This window comes from Euprymna scolopes, chromosome 23 (assembly GCF_053919585.1).
Source record: "Euprymna scolopes isolate OS-2025 chromosome 23, ASM5391958v1, whole genome shotgun sequence".
Taxonomy (NCBI): domain Eukaryota; kingdom Metazoa; phylum Mollusca; class Cephalopoda; order Sepiida; family Sepiolidae; genus Euprymna; species Euprymna scolopes.
Window position 1 is genome coordinate 99,851,478 of NC_136504.1, and position 19,460 is coordinate 99,870,937.

A 19,460-nucleotide genomic window follows, 5' to 3' on the forward strand; every position below is an offset into this window, starting at 1 on the left:
CAGCAGATATCCTAACTGCAATCTCTGAATGTATATACCATTCATTGGATAAAGCAGGGGAGGGTAGAGCAGTAGCTCTAGATATACCTAAGGCTTTTGACAGGGTATGGCATAAAAGTCTTCTCAGGAAAATTAAATCATACGGTATCACTGGACGAATACTTAACATAATTAAATCCTTCTTAGATAAGAGAAAAATTCAGGTTGTCCTCTATGGTCGTACTTCTAAACAATATGATATAAATGCGGGAGTGCCTCAGGGGTCTATCCTTGGACCTTTATTATTTCTTATGTTCATAAATGACCTCCCTAACAAAATTGCCTCTGAGATGGGTATCTATGCTGATGACACTACGCTCTATAACAGGCACGACAGGAAACCAAATGAATACATATCTAGGGAAATGGCAGAAACACTAGAGGATGACCTCCAATATGAAGTGGAATGGGAACAAAAATGGATGGTCACATTCAATGCAGCCAAGACTAAACTTGTTTCCTCCAATAATTACAAAACCTTTTCTACCACCAATAGCAATGGCCAAAGATCCATTAACTGAAAGTACTTCTTTTAAACTCCTCAGCCTAACGTTCACAGGAAACATGAGTTGGAACAATTACATTGAGAGCATTGCCAGGATCGCTGCGAGGAAGGTAGGCTCGCTTTACCATGCTAGAAAGCTACTAACGCCCGAAAGTTTCCTGTACCTCTATAAGGCCACCATTCACCCATATATGGAATATTGTTGTCATATTTGGGCCGGTGCATCTGTTACTAGTCTCTCGCTCTTAGACAAGGTCCAAAAGAGAGTCTCCAACCTGATAGGTCCTGAACTGTCATCTAAGCTTCAGCCTCTGTCTCTGTCCCACCGGCGAAATGTTGCATCTCTCTGTCTGTTCTACAAGTATTTTAATGGTGAATGCTCTGATGAACTGCAAGCACTTGTGCTCCCACGACGTAAATACCCCCAAAAACCTGACAAGGACCTAAATCCCACCCCTACACAGTAGAGATCCCTAGATGTAAGAGAGCCAGTAGCTTCTTCCCCAGAATCGCTAGAATTTGGAATTCACTTCTGGGTCCCTGCTTCCCCAACTGTACTGACATGCAGAAGTTCAAGTGTAACGTGAACCGACATCTTGCTGCCCAACTCCCTACATGGTATCCCAGTAGCTCATGTCCTCATAGTAGCCCCTACACCAAAGTGGCAATGTGCCTTGTTTGGGATGAAAATGTAAAAAAAAAAAACAAAAAAAAAAACAGGCTGAAACATTCAAGAACACCTCTATATAAAGATTTGCTGCGAAAATCAAATCAGTTAATTCCAGTTTTATTTCCCCAAGTTTGGATGTAAGGATAATTCCACCACTGGGAGGTATTAAAATACCCCGTCTTGAATTTGCGCACCATGCACATGAACCTTAATTCTCACCATGGAAAAATATTACATCGAACGAGAGTTAATTATTCTTTTAAACAATGTTATTTCAAACTACTGTTTCATATGTGATGAACACGCACACGCACGCATTTCGCTTACATGCTTTAATGACTGTTTTTCTCTCAGAAAATAATCGCATTGATTTCAAGCCACGTGTGACACTGTTCATAAAAATCAGTAATTTTGAACTCCATGCTATTCTCATGAAATCCTCATTTAGCTTGTCCTACATAATGACTATTCATCACAAGAAAACTCTTATATTAGAACGATTTGAACTAATATTCATAACACGTAAATAAATGTTGTTTATTTCATATTAATACAGTGATTTCGAATTCTTTGTCAAGTATCATTATTTTCCGGAGTTATTTCTATATTTTTATTTTATGTATGTGAGGATGTGATCTGGTGACATCTTGCTATTAATCGACGATCTCGTTAAATTTACCTTTAATGGTCCCGTGGATACTCTACTACTTTCGACTTCAAGAGATTTTTGCACCTGCAACCTCAGTCCTAAAAATTAATGGATCCCGATAATAAATTGGTGAACACTGACTCACGCCCTTAAAAATTAGTGGACCCACGGTCAGGAGGACCTATAATTGGTAACCCCCTCTACAATTTGAACGTAATAAAAAAAACTTTAAAATATTTTAAAATACACAAAAAGTTAGGTAGGGAGGAAAGTAACTTTTATTTCCTTTGATAATATTTATTTGTTAACTATTGTTTTCCCTTGTTCATTTTGATTTGCCTAGCGTTTGTCATAGTTTTTATTTCCCCCCAAAAAGTAGCTTTTTTTTCTGTGCTACAAAATAATCTTTTTAAAAATACTTCTCCTATTTATTTCTCTATTACAATTATCTTAAATATCAAACGTTAAAAAAGGTTATTGAAAAATATTTATTTTGTAGAGTGATAACAAGTTTACGTAAATTTGAGTTTTAAGAAGTTTTCGTCCATTTCTAAAATTGCGGGGCAACAGATTCCATGTGGCGACCTCGTTTTCGACGCCATTACTGCATCGTGTCATCATGCCGCTTCTTCTTCTCTGTGGACTGCCCTGTTCTGGGAAAACGACTGTAGCTCAAAAAATCGCCACATTTCTTCGCGAACAGAATGACAAAAAAGTGGATATTATTAATGACCAAGTCTTTGGGTTGGAAAAAAATACAGTATTTGCAGGTACGTTTCTTATACGGCTTTTAATATCTACGCATGGGATATGTTAAGTTGCCTCCATTGTCCACCATATTGCTTCCATGTTGTACGCACGTGAATACTCGAATACTATTTCTAAAAGTTATTATCTAAAAAAAACAAACATTTCTTCCAATGCATTCATATGATTTTTAATCGATATTTGTTTAAATCTCATAACTACATACGACGGCAGATCTTCCGTTATAAAATAAACAAGAATTTTAAAAAATTGCAAATATTTTCGACGAAAAAACGAGAAAAGTACGGAGGCCCAGAACTGATAAATTTACGGGTTCCTTTTTTATCGATTTAAAGTTTAATTTAACAATTAAAAAAGAATTAACGATAGTGATATATAGTTCACTAGACAACATAAATCTGTCTTTGTATTTTATTACATATTTACATATTTTTTCTAAATATCTCGTTGTAAATTATCTGTTTATTTGTAATTATTTAGAGCCTAATTCTTTTTTTTTTTTCTAATAATAAACAATTCCTTTTAGATATCATTATAGATGTGATGTAATTCATATTGTATTTTATTAATAAGTGCATGTTTTTAATTTATTTTTATAATCAAAGAAGCGTTTGTTCTACTTAGATTACTGCCTTTATTTTCTTCCATACAAGCAACAATCGTTTGATCACATTTTCTGAAAACTTGGTCACCGAGTGTATATGTGTGTGTGTGTGTGTATGGGGGTGGCCACTGACGGAGGGCGTATGTGGGTGGAAGCATGATCATTAATTCTGTTATTTCTTTCTTTATTTTCTGGGCGAGGGGGGGGGGGTCAAAATTGGGGATGTGCCGGACTGCCGGACCTGTGCATTGTCAAACGAAACCCTGTGTAACACTCACCTTTCAAAAGTTGATGTTTAGGGGTATTCGGGTTTGTTTTGAACAAATATCACATTTAAAATTATCGCTGACAAGTAGTTTTTATGATATTAAGACCTTTATTGTCCAATATATTCCCTAATGGTTTTCAATGGTCGCTATTTTGGTTTTTACGAAAGACTATAGAAACCATACCGAAGCAATGCGCATGCGCATTTAAATTTTTTTTTTTTTTTTTTTTTCCAATTTTATTTTACTGGAAACGATACAAAATGAACGAAAACAATCAATTTTGCCGAACATGCTTTCGGTATTTGATAATTTTATGTAAACATTTTTTTCACATTCTATAAACAAATTATATATATATATATATATATATATATATATATATATATATATATATATATATTAGCCTTATTTATAGTATTCCGAATTTTACAGGGTTTATATAATTGAAAATTCGGTAATCGTTCATATACCAATAAGTTTTAAGTCAAAATGAGATGACTTAAACTGTAGGCTACAAAATTATCATATTTCATAATTGAGCATTCATATATTGTTATAACAAAATCAAGACATCAAGGAATATATTGATAGCAACAAATAGTGTATTTTATCGTTAGTTATAATTGTTTCAAGATTATTCGGACAAATTCAAACATTATGTCGTTTGAAAATTTAACTGATGGCACCCAAGTCAATTTTAAACTTTTGAAATCAGTACTATATATTAGGTACATTATGACTAAAGAAGACATAGTGATTTTGATTGGCCATGATGTATAAATAAGGGGGAGACAACTCACTTCAAACTATTGAGATCAAAATCAGCCGTATAATGGACATTAAAATCACTAAATTTTACTTTCTTAGTTAAAAATAAAAGTACTCATGTAATAGAAAGTCTACCATTTATAGTAAGCACTGTTGGTTTGGTATGGAATGGAGAATTCAAAAAATTAACGGTTTAAAACCAAACAAGTGCAGAACATTTTTCAATAAATAAACATATTTATTAAAATTAAATTCGATATTTTGATTCATAACAGAATCTTCATTAGAAAATACAGTTTTTTTTTTCTTAATCAATTTACGTGATTTTTTGGAATATGATTTTTTCGTTCCGTGACGTATACATACATCATAAAGATTTTTCTGCATTTGTTTTTTTTTTTTTTGTTTTTTTTTGTTTTTTTTATAAAATAAGTGTAATTCTAATTACACACCAAACCATTTAATTAAATGTTTACCATTGAAAATTCAAATCCTGCTGTCCGAGGAGCGGAAATAAAACATCTCGTCCGTAACTCAATGTTCTTGATTGAATTAGAAGTTTCAATCATTTACTAAAGAATGAAAGCATTAATTAGTTGTTTGTTAATTCATCCATTTGATATGTATCAAATGATTCTATTGTCGGCATTGATTTCCCTGATATTTTTCTCATTAGAATTCTTTCTAGAAAGACATCGGATACTTGCAAGAGGTACATCATGAAGGTTGCCAACATCATAAATGGTTCTGTGGAATGAATTAGATTTGAACTTAGCATCATCATCAAATCATCCATCTAGGAGAAGAAAAACTGTTTTAGTATCAAACAAAGCGGGGAGGGATGCCTTCTTGGTCCTGGTTGACAATCTTCCTAGAGCTGGTGACTCAAACAAATTACTGGTTTGCAAACCTAAACTGCTCAAGGATTAGATAGGCTCTACCTATCGCCCAGCTTTCATACTCTTTCTTTGCCTATTAGCTAGGTCTACAGGTGCGACCACAGAGACTCAGCATGAGACACCCAGTACTTGACCTTGTTTCCTGACTAGGGCAATAAACACTTCATTCCGTTCCTCTAAAACTGGTCCTGAATATGACCTTAAACTATATCCAATGGTGAGGCCCCAGCTTGCGGGCTTTGGGGAGTGTGGAGCCACCCTTTAATAGCCATTGCTCCCAGGTTCACTCTGACCCGGAGTGGTAGTACCTGTTAGGGTCCCAACTATGGGTTAAACAGAAACCGACTTGAAAGCAACAAATATATTGTATTAAAAATTTTTTCTTAAATCTTTGGATTCGGCATTAAATAACCTGAAAACAATTTATATGCCGCAAAACAAAAACAACCAATCCTCTAAAACTTGAATCTTTTGGTGCTTGATTTCCACATATGTTCACACGATTAGACTGGGCTACTCTGGTCTGGCAGGTTTCAGGGTACTGGTTTGACAGTTTGTCTGACTACTATACTCCGACTGACAATACAGGAGCCTTAACTCTTTGGTAGCACTTAGAACAGCTGCTCTATCATTAGCTGTATAATATTGGGATGTTATGGTGCCACTCATCTCCGGTGAGTTGTCACAAGGCTACAAATCTGTGGACGAAAAACGATCTGATGGTCTACTTGTGTAGCATTTTTGGTATTATGCACAACCACTTTCGCAACATTTCCCACCTTAAAACTCAAACTATTAGATGAAATGATAGCTTAATAAAAAATATGACCAAAACAGACTTAAACAAAACCAATTTGCCTTCTCCCTTGAGGCTTGTATTCACGAATATCCATGGTCTTAGAACTAACTTAGACAATGTAGAATCATTTCTCCTAGCAAACTCCCTGGATGTCTTAGCTCTAAGTGAAACTAACCTATACTCCTCCATTCCATCTAACCATTTTAACATATCTAGTTATATCCCACTTTACCGTTAGACTCAGACACCTGCACAGACTTAAAATTCGTAACACCCTCCACTTCATTAGGGAATCCAAACTAAAATCAGACAATCAGGACTTCATGTGTTTTATATAATATAGCGTTAGTTACTTATATTTCCTCTACCGTTCTCCCTCCTCCTAGGATTGTACCCAAATCAATCATGTCCCTGGTAGCATAGATACAGCACTTTCCCTAGATACTAGCACCTAAGTGCATGTGTTTGGTAACTTTAATGTACATCACTATAACTAACTTGATTTCTCTATTTACACAGACACAGCTGGTAGCATCGCACATAACTTTTCTATATCCCATTCCCTGACAGAAACAGTAACGTTCCCGACCCATCTCCCAGATCAACAGGATCAGCAAACTTCACTCTTAGACTTATTCCTAACTAATGCCCATTGCCCACTTGGGAATACTAATCATGTTTTAATAATGGTAGACATCATCCTAAACTCTAAACTCCAAGTTAAAGAGCCATTGCTCAAAATGACGAGGTACTATAAGAAGACTGACTGGGAAGCCATCAGAGATACTCCGTGGGGAAATATCTATTTTCTTCCTGTGGAACAGTGTGCAAATGAGGCTACTGAATGGTTCAAAGCAGCAGTTGAAGGCATGTTCCCACATGTTCTATAGCAAACCCCACTCTCCCCAATGGTTCACTTCTACTTATGCAACTTTCATTGCTCAAGGGCAGCATGCATATTGTACATTTATCCAACATAAGTTCAGTACAAATAATATATAAATGCTATAAATATTTGTAAGAGTGAAATACCTGCAACTAAGAGAAATGATAACCACCAGAAAACGTATTGAGTTGCAAAAATTAGGAACTCATGATTTCTGGAAAATTTATAACAGTGGAATAAATAATGGACAGTCAACAATTCCCCCATCATCCAACAACCTTGAGATTGTTTGCACAGCAACTGAAAAAGCTAACCTGCTTGCCTAACCCACTTTAGACCCAGCAAATCACTCCCTCCCAGATTTTCCCTCGCAGACAGAAACCACATTTGATGATCTGAAAATTATCCCTTCCCATATCCATGATATCATAAAAACCTAGACACCTCGAAGGCATCTTGCCTGATTTCATCCCAGCTATACTATTAAAAAAATACTCTGCTGAGATTGCTCCACTTTTCTCCAAACTCTTCAACAAATGCTTTACCAAATCTTGCTTTCCTAATTGCTAGAAAATTGCTTCTGTGGTACCAGCCATAAGAATTCTGGTGAAAGAACTGACCCAGTAAACTATTGCTCCATTAACCTCCTCCCTCTCTTTGTCAAAATATTTGAGTCCTTAATTAATCAAGCACTAATTCACCACTTTATAGATGCTGAACTTCTTTCCAACTAACACTATGGATTTAAGCAAGCCCACTTTACTGCAGATATCCTAATTGTAATCTCTGAATATATATATACCACGCAATGGATAAGGCAGGGAAGTTTAGGGTTGTATCCTTAGATATATTTAAGACCTTTGACAAAGAATGGCATGATGGTCTTCTCATGAAAATTAAATCATATGGTATTACTGGATGAATACTTGACATAATTAAATCTTTCTTTAGAGTAAAAAATCCAGGTTGCACATCAAAACAACATATAAATGCAGGTGTTCCTCAGGGGTCGATCCTTGAACCTTTATTATTCGTCCTATTCATAAATGACCTTCTTGACAAAATATTGGTATATTTGCTGATGGCATTATGCTCTATGACAGACATGAGGAGAAAACAAACAAACACATGTATAAGGAAATGGCTGAAACCGTAGAGGAAGACCTCCAATCTGTAGTGGAATGTGGACATAAATGGATGGTAATATTCAATGCTGCTAAGACTAAGCTTCTTTCCTTTAATAATTGCAACCACTGATAGCCATGGCTAATGATACACTACCGGAAAGCTCTTTGTTCAAACTTATTAGCTTAATGTTCACACGGATTATGAATTGGAACAAATACATTGAGGGCATTGCCAAGGCTGCTGTGAAGAATGTGGGCTCTCTCTACCATGCTAGAAAGTTACTTACATCTGAATGTATTCTTCTACAAGGCCACCATTCACGCATGCATGAAGTATTGTTGCTGCATTTGGATGATGCATTTGCTATTAGCCTCTCATTCTTAGACAGCATTTAGAAAGGTCGCTAACCTCATAGGTCCTGCACTGTCGACCAAACTCCAACATTTGTCCCATCAACGAAATTTTGCATCACTGTGCCTATTTTACAAGTATTTTAATGGAAAGTGCTCTAACAAACTCCAAGCTCTTGTAATCCCCCTCCCTCGATGTAAATACCCTCGACTAACCTAACAAGCAGCATAATCCCACCCATACACTGTAGAGATTCCTTGATGCTGGAAGACCTTCTACTCAAATAGTTTCTTCTCTCAAACTGCAAAACTTTGGAATTCCTTCTTGGGTCTCTGCTTTCGTGACTAAGCTGACATGTAAAAATTTAAATGTAAAATGAACAGATATCTTGCTGCTCAACTCCCTACATAGTATCCCTGCAAATTTTGTCTCAAATAGTAGCTCCTTACACCCAAGTGGCAATGTGCCATGTTAAGGGTGAAAAAACACCTAAAAAAAAAAATAAAATTAAATTGAAAAATATAAATGATGACAAAATCATTGATTTATGAATAGTCGAAATGGATTCATGGAAACGGTGCCAAATATTCTTATTGTCGTGTGGCTGTTTTAGATTCTACAGTTCCTGGTGCTACCGTAGAGAATAGCTTCTCAAAACTAAAACTTATTGAAACTCGAATATGTTGCAAGATAACCTTTCAAATTTGTCGCTCTTATCAATTGAGCCTGAAACTGTGGATTTAGTTGACTTTGTGTTATGACCTTGAAGAGCGAGTAATAAATAAGATAACATGATGATATATTTGTAAAAAAATGTGTATTACAATAGTACAAAATGGTATGTTACAGAAAACCTGTTCTGAGACTTTGTTGTAAACTTCTCTATATGGTATTCCATGTCAACGCAGCCGAGGCTTGAAACCCGTATTCTCAGGTTCTGTTGCAACGTGCATCACAGATGAACATTATAAAAACTAAAAAAAGATCCTAAAAATTTGAATATGTAACTACAGGTGATTGCCAATTGAGAGCATTTTTCCATTTTATATAAATCACCTGAGATGTCACCATTTTAATAATTACATTTTCTTGAATATTTTAAGTTTGGAACATGATGTAGCCCTGAAAATTCACTCAGGTGAATTTTTTGACTCAAGGAATGCAAAAATGGCAAAAATATAAGCTCAGAAATGAAACCTATGTGATTTTGTTAGGTTTTGACATTTTTCGCATGTCTGAATAGGGTGAAAAGAATGACATGGCTGAGATGATAACTGCTTTTTTTAGCATTCATGCAGACACTATTAAATACATCTGGACGAAAAATAGTAAAAAAAAGTCTTTTGTTCACTCACAGTGCCTATTCAAAGGCAAGTCCTTTTTACGAAGGTTCAGAAATACCATACTGGAGGAAGCAACTAGTTTATATACATGAAATGTTGGGACGACCATCTAAATTTTTATCTAATTCATATTCAAATTAGATTTGGAAAGTAGAAGTTGAATACTAAAAGGTAAAACGTGATCAGTTAGATTAAAAATGAACTCCATAACAAAAATCCAACATGCGACAACATTATGGGTTATTCTTCATCAATTTGAATTGAGAATAATTTTGAATACATGGATGACATTAGCACTATTGGTATTTATTTAGTAACTGTATAGGAGTTCTTACTAAAGTAAATGTTTTGCGCTGTTAACATCAGCCATTTAAAATGACTGACAGAACATATGCAACGGCGCGTTGGCCCAATGTAATCAGAATTATGTTGAATTATAGTGTGTTCTAATGATTATGCCAATTTTGGCTACTGAACCACAAAAACTATGTAAATTTTGATCATATTTTATTTAATATGTTACGTGACTCTTTCTTTGCATTTTATTCCTGCATTAGTTAGGGGCACCGAAGAAACTATATAATGACTCTCTGAAGAAGTCCCTTGGTGACTGCCACATTGACCAGTGGTCTACTCTCGCTGATAACCATGACACCTCTTTGGGACAAGATCAAAGTGTAGTATCTGTTCTTTAGATGCTGCACTTCAATTTCTTGTTCTCTGTCAGTGGAGGAGAAATCCTTCACGACTGAGACAATTTTAATTTTTTGTTCCTTTTCTCCACATTAAAAAACGACCCTGGTGTTTAACTCTGCCCCGTTGGGAGGCATTGTAAATAGGAACCATGACACCTGACAACGCACTGTTCACCAGGCTGTCACCTCCTTTGAGGTCTCCTGCACAAAGAATCTACGGGAGAAACACTGCAGGAGGAAGATCCAGGAAGCCTCGTCAGCGGTACCTGACATGAATGCAGCCACTGTGGCCAAAACTGCTTGTCTCGCATTGGACTCATCAGCCACAAACATGCCTGCAGTCAACATAGACAACCCTCCCCCCCCTCATAGGCTCTTTGTTCGCAAAGTCAAGCCAAGAGAGAGAGTTGGTGGTTAATATTTTCAGTAAAATATGTCTTATATACAACAGAGCTGAATTAGTGGGTCATAATGGACTGCAACAACTCTAAAATAATTTTAAATGGAAACCATTATCTATGTAACATAGAGCGTGTGTGAGTGCATCGAAAGTATCAGCAGCAGCGAAGGATAGTCAGCACGCAAAGAGATTAGCAGCAGCAGCAGCAAACAATTGCGAATATGCAAATTAGGAAGTGTGCGTGAGAAGGAGGAAAAAAAGGAGGAAAAATGCAACACATGCTCGCAGACGAAAGTCAACGTCAAAGAAAATCAACGTAAAAAAAAAAATGGATGCGTAAATGTGCAGGTAAGAAATGGCTAGCTAATGCCAGTGTGAGAAACAAAGTCGGCGTGGAGGAGAATGGGCGCATGAAGCAACTGCGAGAAATGGCAGGCTGTGGCCAGCTTGCAGTCGAAAGAAGGAGAAATGCGTGCCAAACTAGAATGGACATGTAGCAGCGAGAGACTTTTTTTTTAAATGGTGTCGAAACAATTATAACAGTAATAAAAACTTTTTTTAAAAAAGAAAAAAATGCAGACCCAGATTTTTATTTATTTATAGAAATATAAATTAAAATTAATTAAAATATATAATAGTAGTTAATGCAGTTTGTTTATTCCATTTAAGCAGCACTTGATTCTCCCATTAGCAACAGTTTCTGCTCTAATGGCTTAACCAGGGTGGATGAACTTTTCATGGTTGGATAGACCCATTTACTAGAAGTTTTAATATACTTGTCACGTTCCATATGCAACAATCTGTTCTGTCAATGTTTAAACTCATGTTTACAACGATTATCTGGAATCAGAAAAATTAGAACGTTTTGGGGATATCAGAATCGGTATTGGAAAAAGTTGAGTCTAATTTCCGATTGATTTCAAAAAGGATTTTTTTATTGCTTGTAAAATGATAAATAATTATTGTTTTTAAATTAATAGTAAAACTAAACTCTGTATATATTAATAATGCCATCAAAATATGGTGCAAATGTATTTTACTTGTGAAGAAAAATTACAAAAACAAAAAAAACTTTAAAAGAATGCAGTTGATTTAAAGGGTCCAGAAATATTAAATTTTTGTCAAGAAAAATACTGACAGACATTAAAACTAAAATATATATATATATTTTTTTAATGGTGTAATTTTGCCCATTCCTAGCTTTGGAAGAAATTGTGTGGGTCTGTGTGAATCTTCAGAATCCTTTGAGATGAGTTCCGAATTCTTTAAGGTGTCGGAGTATGTTGTTGTTCGAACTGCAACGAAACTGAAGAAGGTGAGTGGCATTCTCTCAAAGCCTGCCCCTAAAAAATGGAACAATCACCCACCAGAAGAATTGGTAGTACACATGTATGAAAATGCTGAATACAACCGGCAAATGCCAGGTAAAAAAGACTATGTTAGTGTTGCAAAAGCAAAAAACATTTGATACTATGTAACGTACATGAATGGTATGCATTCAAATTACACAAAAATATCCTAATTTCAAGATGGAGGGTTCAAATTTTCTAGATTGCATCCAAAGTGGTATGTTTTACCTGCGTCTATGGGCGCCGATTCTGTTTGTATATAAGTAGCATATATCAGAATGTGAAACTTTTCATAGACGCTATTGTTTGTGACGTCACTTACAAAGATTTGGTTACAAAACTATTTTGCGGTTCTTCTTACAAGGAATGCACAATGCACCGTTGTGAGGCATGTCCTGGCAGAGAAGCATTGCAGAAGTTCTTGGATGAAGAAGCTGATTGATGTGGATCCAGATGATGAATTTCATTTTAGTCAATGGAACACAACTGTATCACATGAAGCACCTGTTCAAAAAAACATGTGTAAAATACAAAAATCTGTTGATTTGTGTCGACCAACAATCTCACAAGACAACTCGTATCTAGAAAAGATACTTTAATACTAAGAAAAAGAATCTTTGAATGGAGTTTTTGTCCTTGAAAACTTTGCAGAAAACTATCAATTTCTCATACGAGGAATATTGCACTCTGTACTACACAAACAAGATTCTAATGGAACATGGAAACATCTTTTATTGTGTTGTATTTCTGATGACAAAACCCACAACATCTATCCAACTCAGACAATGACGGTTCGCTACATTCATGCATTACATCAACAAAATGACTTCAGTGATGGATGTGTAGGTCACTATAAAAATTATAAGAACATTATGAATTTATGTTTGCACAGATAGGACTTTGGAATTGATGCGGAAAGGATTTTCTTTGCTACAAGCCTAAGAAAATCCCTTTTAGGATGGGATTGGTAGTTTAGTAAAATGGCATGCAGCTAAATGGTCACTTCAACATCATCGGAATAATCAGATCCTGGATTATAAAGCCATGTTAGAAGTCTGCTTGGAAATGTCTGTAATCAAGTTTTTTGATAACGGTATGGAAGCTATGAAGAAAGTGAAAAAGACTTGAGGCAAGATTTGACAAGGGAGACAATAATAGGAACGAGAAACGGCCACCGTTTTGTCTCGTTTACAACATGGAGATGCCATCAAGAATATGGGCCTAATCGTCAGAAAGCAGCGATGGAGATGGATTGGGCATGTTCTTTGGAAAGACTCACAATCAATTACAAGAACAGCATTGCATCGGACCCCAGATGGCAAAAAGAAGAGAGGAAGGCCGAGAGCAACTTGGAGAAGAACGGTGGAAAACGAGAGGAATACTATGCAGCATTCTTGGGGTTCACTGGCTAGGCTAGCTCAGGATAAGCTGGGGTGGAGGGGATTTGTTGCTGTCCAACACACCACTGTGTGTAATGGTTGATGATGACAACATAAAAAGCTGTCCAGTAAGGATGAATCGTGTATCGACACCCATGACGTTAACTTGCCATCAATTTTTGAGATTGCTGAAATTTTACCAATGCTTCATCATCATGACGGGATCCTTGCCCGGACCAATGTGACTCTTCCTCTCCAGAGTTTCCTGTCTTCCATCAGCTGCCTCAGATCTTCAGGTTCACAGTCGGTGTCGTGTGCTATTTGTTGGATGTACGTGGATCTTGGTCGTCCTTTGCTTGCGCGTCTGTGTCGTGGAGTCCATAGCAATACATCACTCACCAATTCATGCTTGCTCCTCAGGCAATGACCAGCAAATTATAGGCGTCGTTCTCTGATGGTATTAGATATGGCAGGTAGGTTGCCATAAAGTTGCTGCTTCGTGGATGATTTTGCCAAGATATATTTAATACTGTTCATAGCATACAGGTGTATCTACTGTCTACTTTTCTTTCCAATGTTTTGGTAAGTGTCCAGATTGTAGCACTGTAAACAAGGACAGACTCTACTAATGCAGTATGTAGCATGTGTTTATGATTCTTTCTAGTGAATCAGCATTATGAATGAAATTAATCATCAAGAAATAACATTATGTAAAAAATGTTGGTGTATGTTGGTTTTTATTAATTTATTTAGTTGTTGTCTCCTGATGTTTCGGCCAACTATTCCTCTGGCCTTCGTCAGGTGGTAACCGCGGCGGGATAAGAACTCTGTATCTCCTAACTGCATTCTCAGCAATTACTGCCATCCGTAGTTGTTGTCGTCTCACCACGTTTTTGGCCAAGTAAGCCTCTGGCTGGCTTTGGGTGGGATTGAAACTGCTATCTTTAGACAATTCTCACCTGGAACCGTAGAGGTTCAACGTCTCTATCCACTGCGCCACGGGCCCCGTCGCAGTTACCATCTGACGAAGGCTAGAGGAATAGTTTGCCGAAACGTCATGAGACAACAACTAAGAAAGATGAGGATAATAGTCCTCAATAAATTAATAAATAATAACCATCTCAATAATGAATTCCAATTAAACATGTTGATTTTTGTTGTGAAGTTTGCTCTTATTCTAAATATCTGATCATGTTGAGACTGTCTTACTAATTTAACTGTTATTTTCTAAAACATCTTTCAATATAAATCTTATACAAATTTAGGTGGTCTCCTCAACTGCATCTCGGATACACAAGCTAGTTGCTTCCACCGATAGGATATTTTTGAACCTTTGGGGGGGGAAAAAAAAAATTTTTTAAACAGACACTGTGAGTGAACAAGAGAACTTTTTACCATTTTTTTTGTCCAGACGTACTTCATATAGCAATACACATGGACGATAAAACGCTTTGGATAATCACAAATTTCAAGGGGCTTCTGCTAAAATAGTCATATTATACAAACCAAAACACTTTAAGTTCTCAAAATACCACTGTTTTGTTCAGAAATGAATATACTTTCAAATGAATTAATAAATAATGTACATTATATATTTTTAGAGTTTTAAGCAAATAAAGCAATAAAAACCTGAATATCATAAAACTGCGTTTTCCGTAAGATTTTGTAAAGACCCCCCCCCCTCCATTTGTAAATGCTCGTACCGTGTTTGTATGAAGAATTATGTCATAAAATTTGGAAACCCATTAGAAGAGATGTAATTTAATAGTTTGGGGTGTCCAAAATACTTTGACTATTTGTATTTTTGTTGTGTTAAAAAAAAGATTTCAACATGACAAGTATTGAAAATTGTCTTCAGACACCCACTGTTAAATAAAACAATCTTTTTACTGTTTTTATCCATTAAAAGTATAATTGTATGTCGTTTTCCCTTGTGGTAGCAAGCAATTTATTATCATAATACCCGGACAAAAATTTTGAGTCTAGACTGTTTTGTAGTATCAACAGCAGCGCCAGCGATAGAACAGTTGCAAACAGACTTTTTTAAAAATTTTTTATTTTTTTTGTTGATTTTTATTCCCAATCGAATTTTTTTTTTTATTGAAAATCTGATTATAAAAAAATTTTCTTACATGTTTAGTTAGTGCTATTTTGTTATCAACCATATAAATATTTAAAAAATTTGACCACTGGTCAAATTTTTTAAATATTGTGTTTTGTTTTGAACAACCGAAAATGTGAAATGATTTTTTGTTGGTTCACGTGTACGAGCAGTACCCCCCCCCCTCTGTAGTTTTTAATTTTTGTCTTTTTTACTATGTTTTCAGTGGATTATTATTGAATGGAAACTAATCTACCCGATTATCAAAAAAAAAAAAAAAAAAATGCAAAATTGATATTTAAATATTTGTAGGAAGGATACTTTATACTTTTCCAAACGTCAGTGAAGTTAAGAAATAAAAACAGTAGAAAAAGACATGAAATACAATTAAAAATAGAAATCAAATTCATTCAAAATTTGTGAACAATTTGTTAGCTTTAACAAAAAATTGTCAGATGGACAAAAGATATTTGATACTTTTCCAAATGTCACGTTTTCTGTTAGTGACTTCACTTGTTTTAAATAACATTTATTTTTTACTGTTTGTCATAATTCTTGTAAAGTTTCACAATAGGTGTGAAATGCCCTCTTAACAAAAAAATAAAAAATAAAGAATCCTTCAATCCTACCGCTAACCCTAGGTATGAGTGGCAAACCTTCTAAAACCATTTTTAGCCCTAACAATAACACTAAATCCGAGTGGCAAACTTTCGACGAAGCAAAATCCTCTGTAAGTTACTTATAAGCATAAAAAAAATCTTTCCTAAAAAGTGCGTATGATTTATCTCCCATAAAAAATAAATTGGTGAACTGTCCTAAAACGTTAGAATGGCCTCGAAATGATGAATTATTTTACATTAAATTCATGTGAAACCAACCCCCACTCTAGATTTTAAAATTATTTTTGTTTTGTTTCTATCAAGTTTTCAGGATGTTCACACATAATTTCCCTTAGCCCTATTATTGACCCAAAGTCAGTGACAACTTCCCCGCCCTCTCATAATTGCACAAAGACCCTCTTAAAACCACACATAATTGCCTTTTAGAAAAAAAAAAAATGCCCAGGATTTATCTTCCAAAGAAAAAAGATGGGTTAACTGTCCTAAAACGCTGGAAGGGTCCAAAATGGGGAATTATTTTTGTTTATCAGTTTTTCAAGGTGTTCACATGTAATTGTCTACAAAGTTAGAATCACAGATTTTAGAGAGGTAGTCTGATGGGGGAGAGTGTAACGGAAGGTATTAATCTACGATAATACCAAAGAAATATTGCAATATATTAATTTTTAAACAGTCTTAGATTTAGATTTCAGTTAGTTGTACATAAAATGCATGATAATTCTTCTTTGAGTTCTCTAACTTCTTTTCTCTTTAATGGATACATGGCATTTTAAAAGAATTGCACTGCATATTTATGTGCATTTACTGCAGATTATTTGGAAACCGTTAATTTCTAGAGATTTTCAGTAGCATATTCTGATTCTTTGCACAAAAATACACTTACATGGCAAATTTCATTGCTTAATCTTGTGTTTTAACAAAGATATAACATTTTTACTGAAAAAGTAGTGTAAAAAATGTGACAAAACACATATGGTCTTAAAGAGGAAAAAATATCCAAACATACAAGGCATAAAAATAGTCATAACTTCGTTAATTTTAATCGGATTTAAAACACTTAAAAGGATTCTTTCTTAACTTACTAAGCTCTTTCTATGTATGCCATTAGTGAGATATTTTAAACCATTTCAATTTTTTCAAGTTTATTGCTACTTCATAGTGCTTGCATAAATGTCTTTTTTTTTTTTTTTTTTTAAAGCGTTCATTTTTCTCAGATTTTATATCGTTTCTGAGAAGGCTTGTAAAATCACACATTCAAACCTTCAAACCACGCAAACCTTTACATAAAGTAAAATACAGCACCATCTTGAATTGCTATTTTATGAGTACTAAAATGGCTTATCATTTGAAAATACCAGGCGCTGTATGTGCTCTCTGCATTATTTCCAGTAGTTCTGAATTCTTCCTTGCCACTGGAATCAGGCAGTGCTGACTCAGGAGTGGTGTAATTGTGCAACCTTTGCTTCACTATTGCATGCACAGCCACCCTTACAGGAGGTATCCATTATCTCTGAAAACTGAACAGAGGTCATGATATAATGTATAATATAATATTTTTAATGAAATTTATGAATATATTTTCCTTTTTTTATCCACCATGATTTTTGAAATGCTGTGAAAGGACATGTTGCTTGTATTTTAATATTATTTTTATCTAATTGTTAGTTTAAAAAACAAATCATCACATCAAAGGCTGTAAATGACAAAGTTCTGTCTGATTCTCTCTCCTCTAATCTCGAGCGCGTGGTTCAGTGGGGGAAGACGTGGCTGGTTACCTTTAATGCATCTAAAACCAAACTCCTATCTTTACATCATCAACGCTCTGATCTCCATCTGGCATCAATTGAATTGGATGGCTTTCGTCTAGGAGAAGCCCCATGTTTTGACAATCTTCTGGGCTTGATCTTTACTCCTGATCTGAAATGGAACACGTACATCAAGTCTGTTGCCAAGGTCACTGGAAAGATGGTGGGATCCTTCTACCGCTCCAGAAGATATCTCACTACTCATGCAATTCTCTATCTATATAAAAGCCAAGTACGTCCAAGGATGGAGTACTGCTGCTATATCTGGGCAGGAGCTGCTAAAAACAGCCTATCCTGCCTTGACAGAGTACAAAATAGACTTTGTGGCTTAGTGGGGGATGCCCTTTTCTCTTCCCTGCAACCTCTCTCCCACAGAAGAGACGTTGCGAGCCTATCTTTGTTTTATCGTTATTTCCATGGCAGGTGCTCATCTGAACTCCAATCTCTGGTCCCTCCTCACCAATCTTTCACGAAAAACACCCGTCTAGCTGAATCCACTGTGAAAAATTTCCCCCACTCTTTATCTGTACCTAAATCAAAACGTAGATTCCATGAACAAAGCTTTTTTCTTAGAACTGCACGCCTATGGAACTCTGTTCCATCTGCCTGCTTCCCACCTGACTACAACCTGGATATCTTCAAGTCCAATGTAAACAAATTCCTGATGAACCGCCCCCTTAAGTAGACATTTTATTAAATCTCCACACTAACGTACTGTACTTGCAATAACCCTTCCCTGAGTGGCTTCCAGGCCTTGATAAGTGGTGACCACCATGTAAAAAAAAAAAACAAAACAAAAAAAAAAAAAAACTCATCGGAATTTTTTTTTTTTTTTTTTTTTTTTTTTTTTTTTTTTTACCAAAACTTGCCTTGGATGATACTGAAGCAGAAAATATATGGTTTGTTGTTATATGGTATATCTTTTAATAGTTTTGATTTTTGCCTGTGCCCAAACACTGGCAACGACCCTTTATATATTAAAACTAGCTGACTTGTTACTCACTTGTACAATACGCTTAAACATATTTTAATTTATGCAGATGGCGTATGTATTATTATAGAATCAATAGAGGATTGATTATTATATATTACGAGGAATAATTTGCCCAGTGGACTAATTTGTAAAAAAACTTTTAAAAATAAAAAAATAATAATTTTTTTTATTTTTTACACAGAAATCACCACTGATCAAGGTCCAGAAGCCACTCGAGGATAAGGGTTAATGAGTATACATTAGTCAATATTATTATAGCGTAGTAAACATAAGTAGTGGGAATTTTGTAAATTGGATTACTTAGAGGGATGATTCATCAAGAACTTGTTTACGTTGGACTTGAAGACAATCAGATTGTAGTCACCTGGAAAGTAGGCAATTGGATGAGAGTTCCACAGGTATGCAGTTCTAAGAAAGAAGCTTTGTTCATGGAATCTAC

The 19,460-nt window shown here is 35.3% G+C and overlaps 1 protein-coding gene across 1 annotated transcript in view; it reads left to right on the top strand.

Annotated features, from left to right (window-relative positions):
• The first annotated feature begins 2,211 nt into the window (after positions 1-2,211).
• Positions 2,212-19,460, top strand: part of LOC145246064 (protein KTI12 homolog) — a 63,813-nt gene continuing 46,564 nt past the window's right edge. The window contains exon 1 of the mRNA XM_080107906.1: positions 2,212-2,633. Within this exon, the coding sequence (XP_079964032.1) occupies positions 2,483-2,633 (151 nt within the window). The 5' untranslated portion in view covers positions 2,212-2,482. The remainder of the gene's footprint in view (positions 2,634-19,460) is intronic.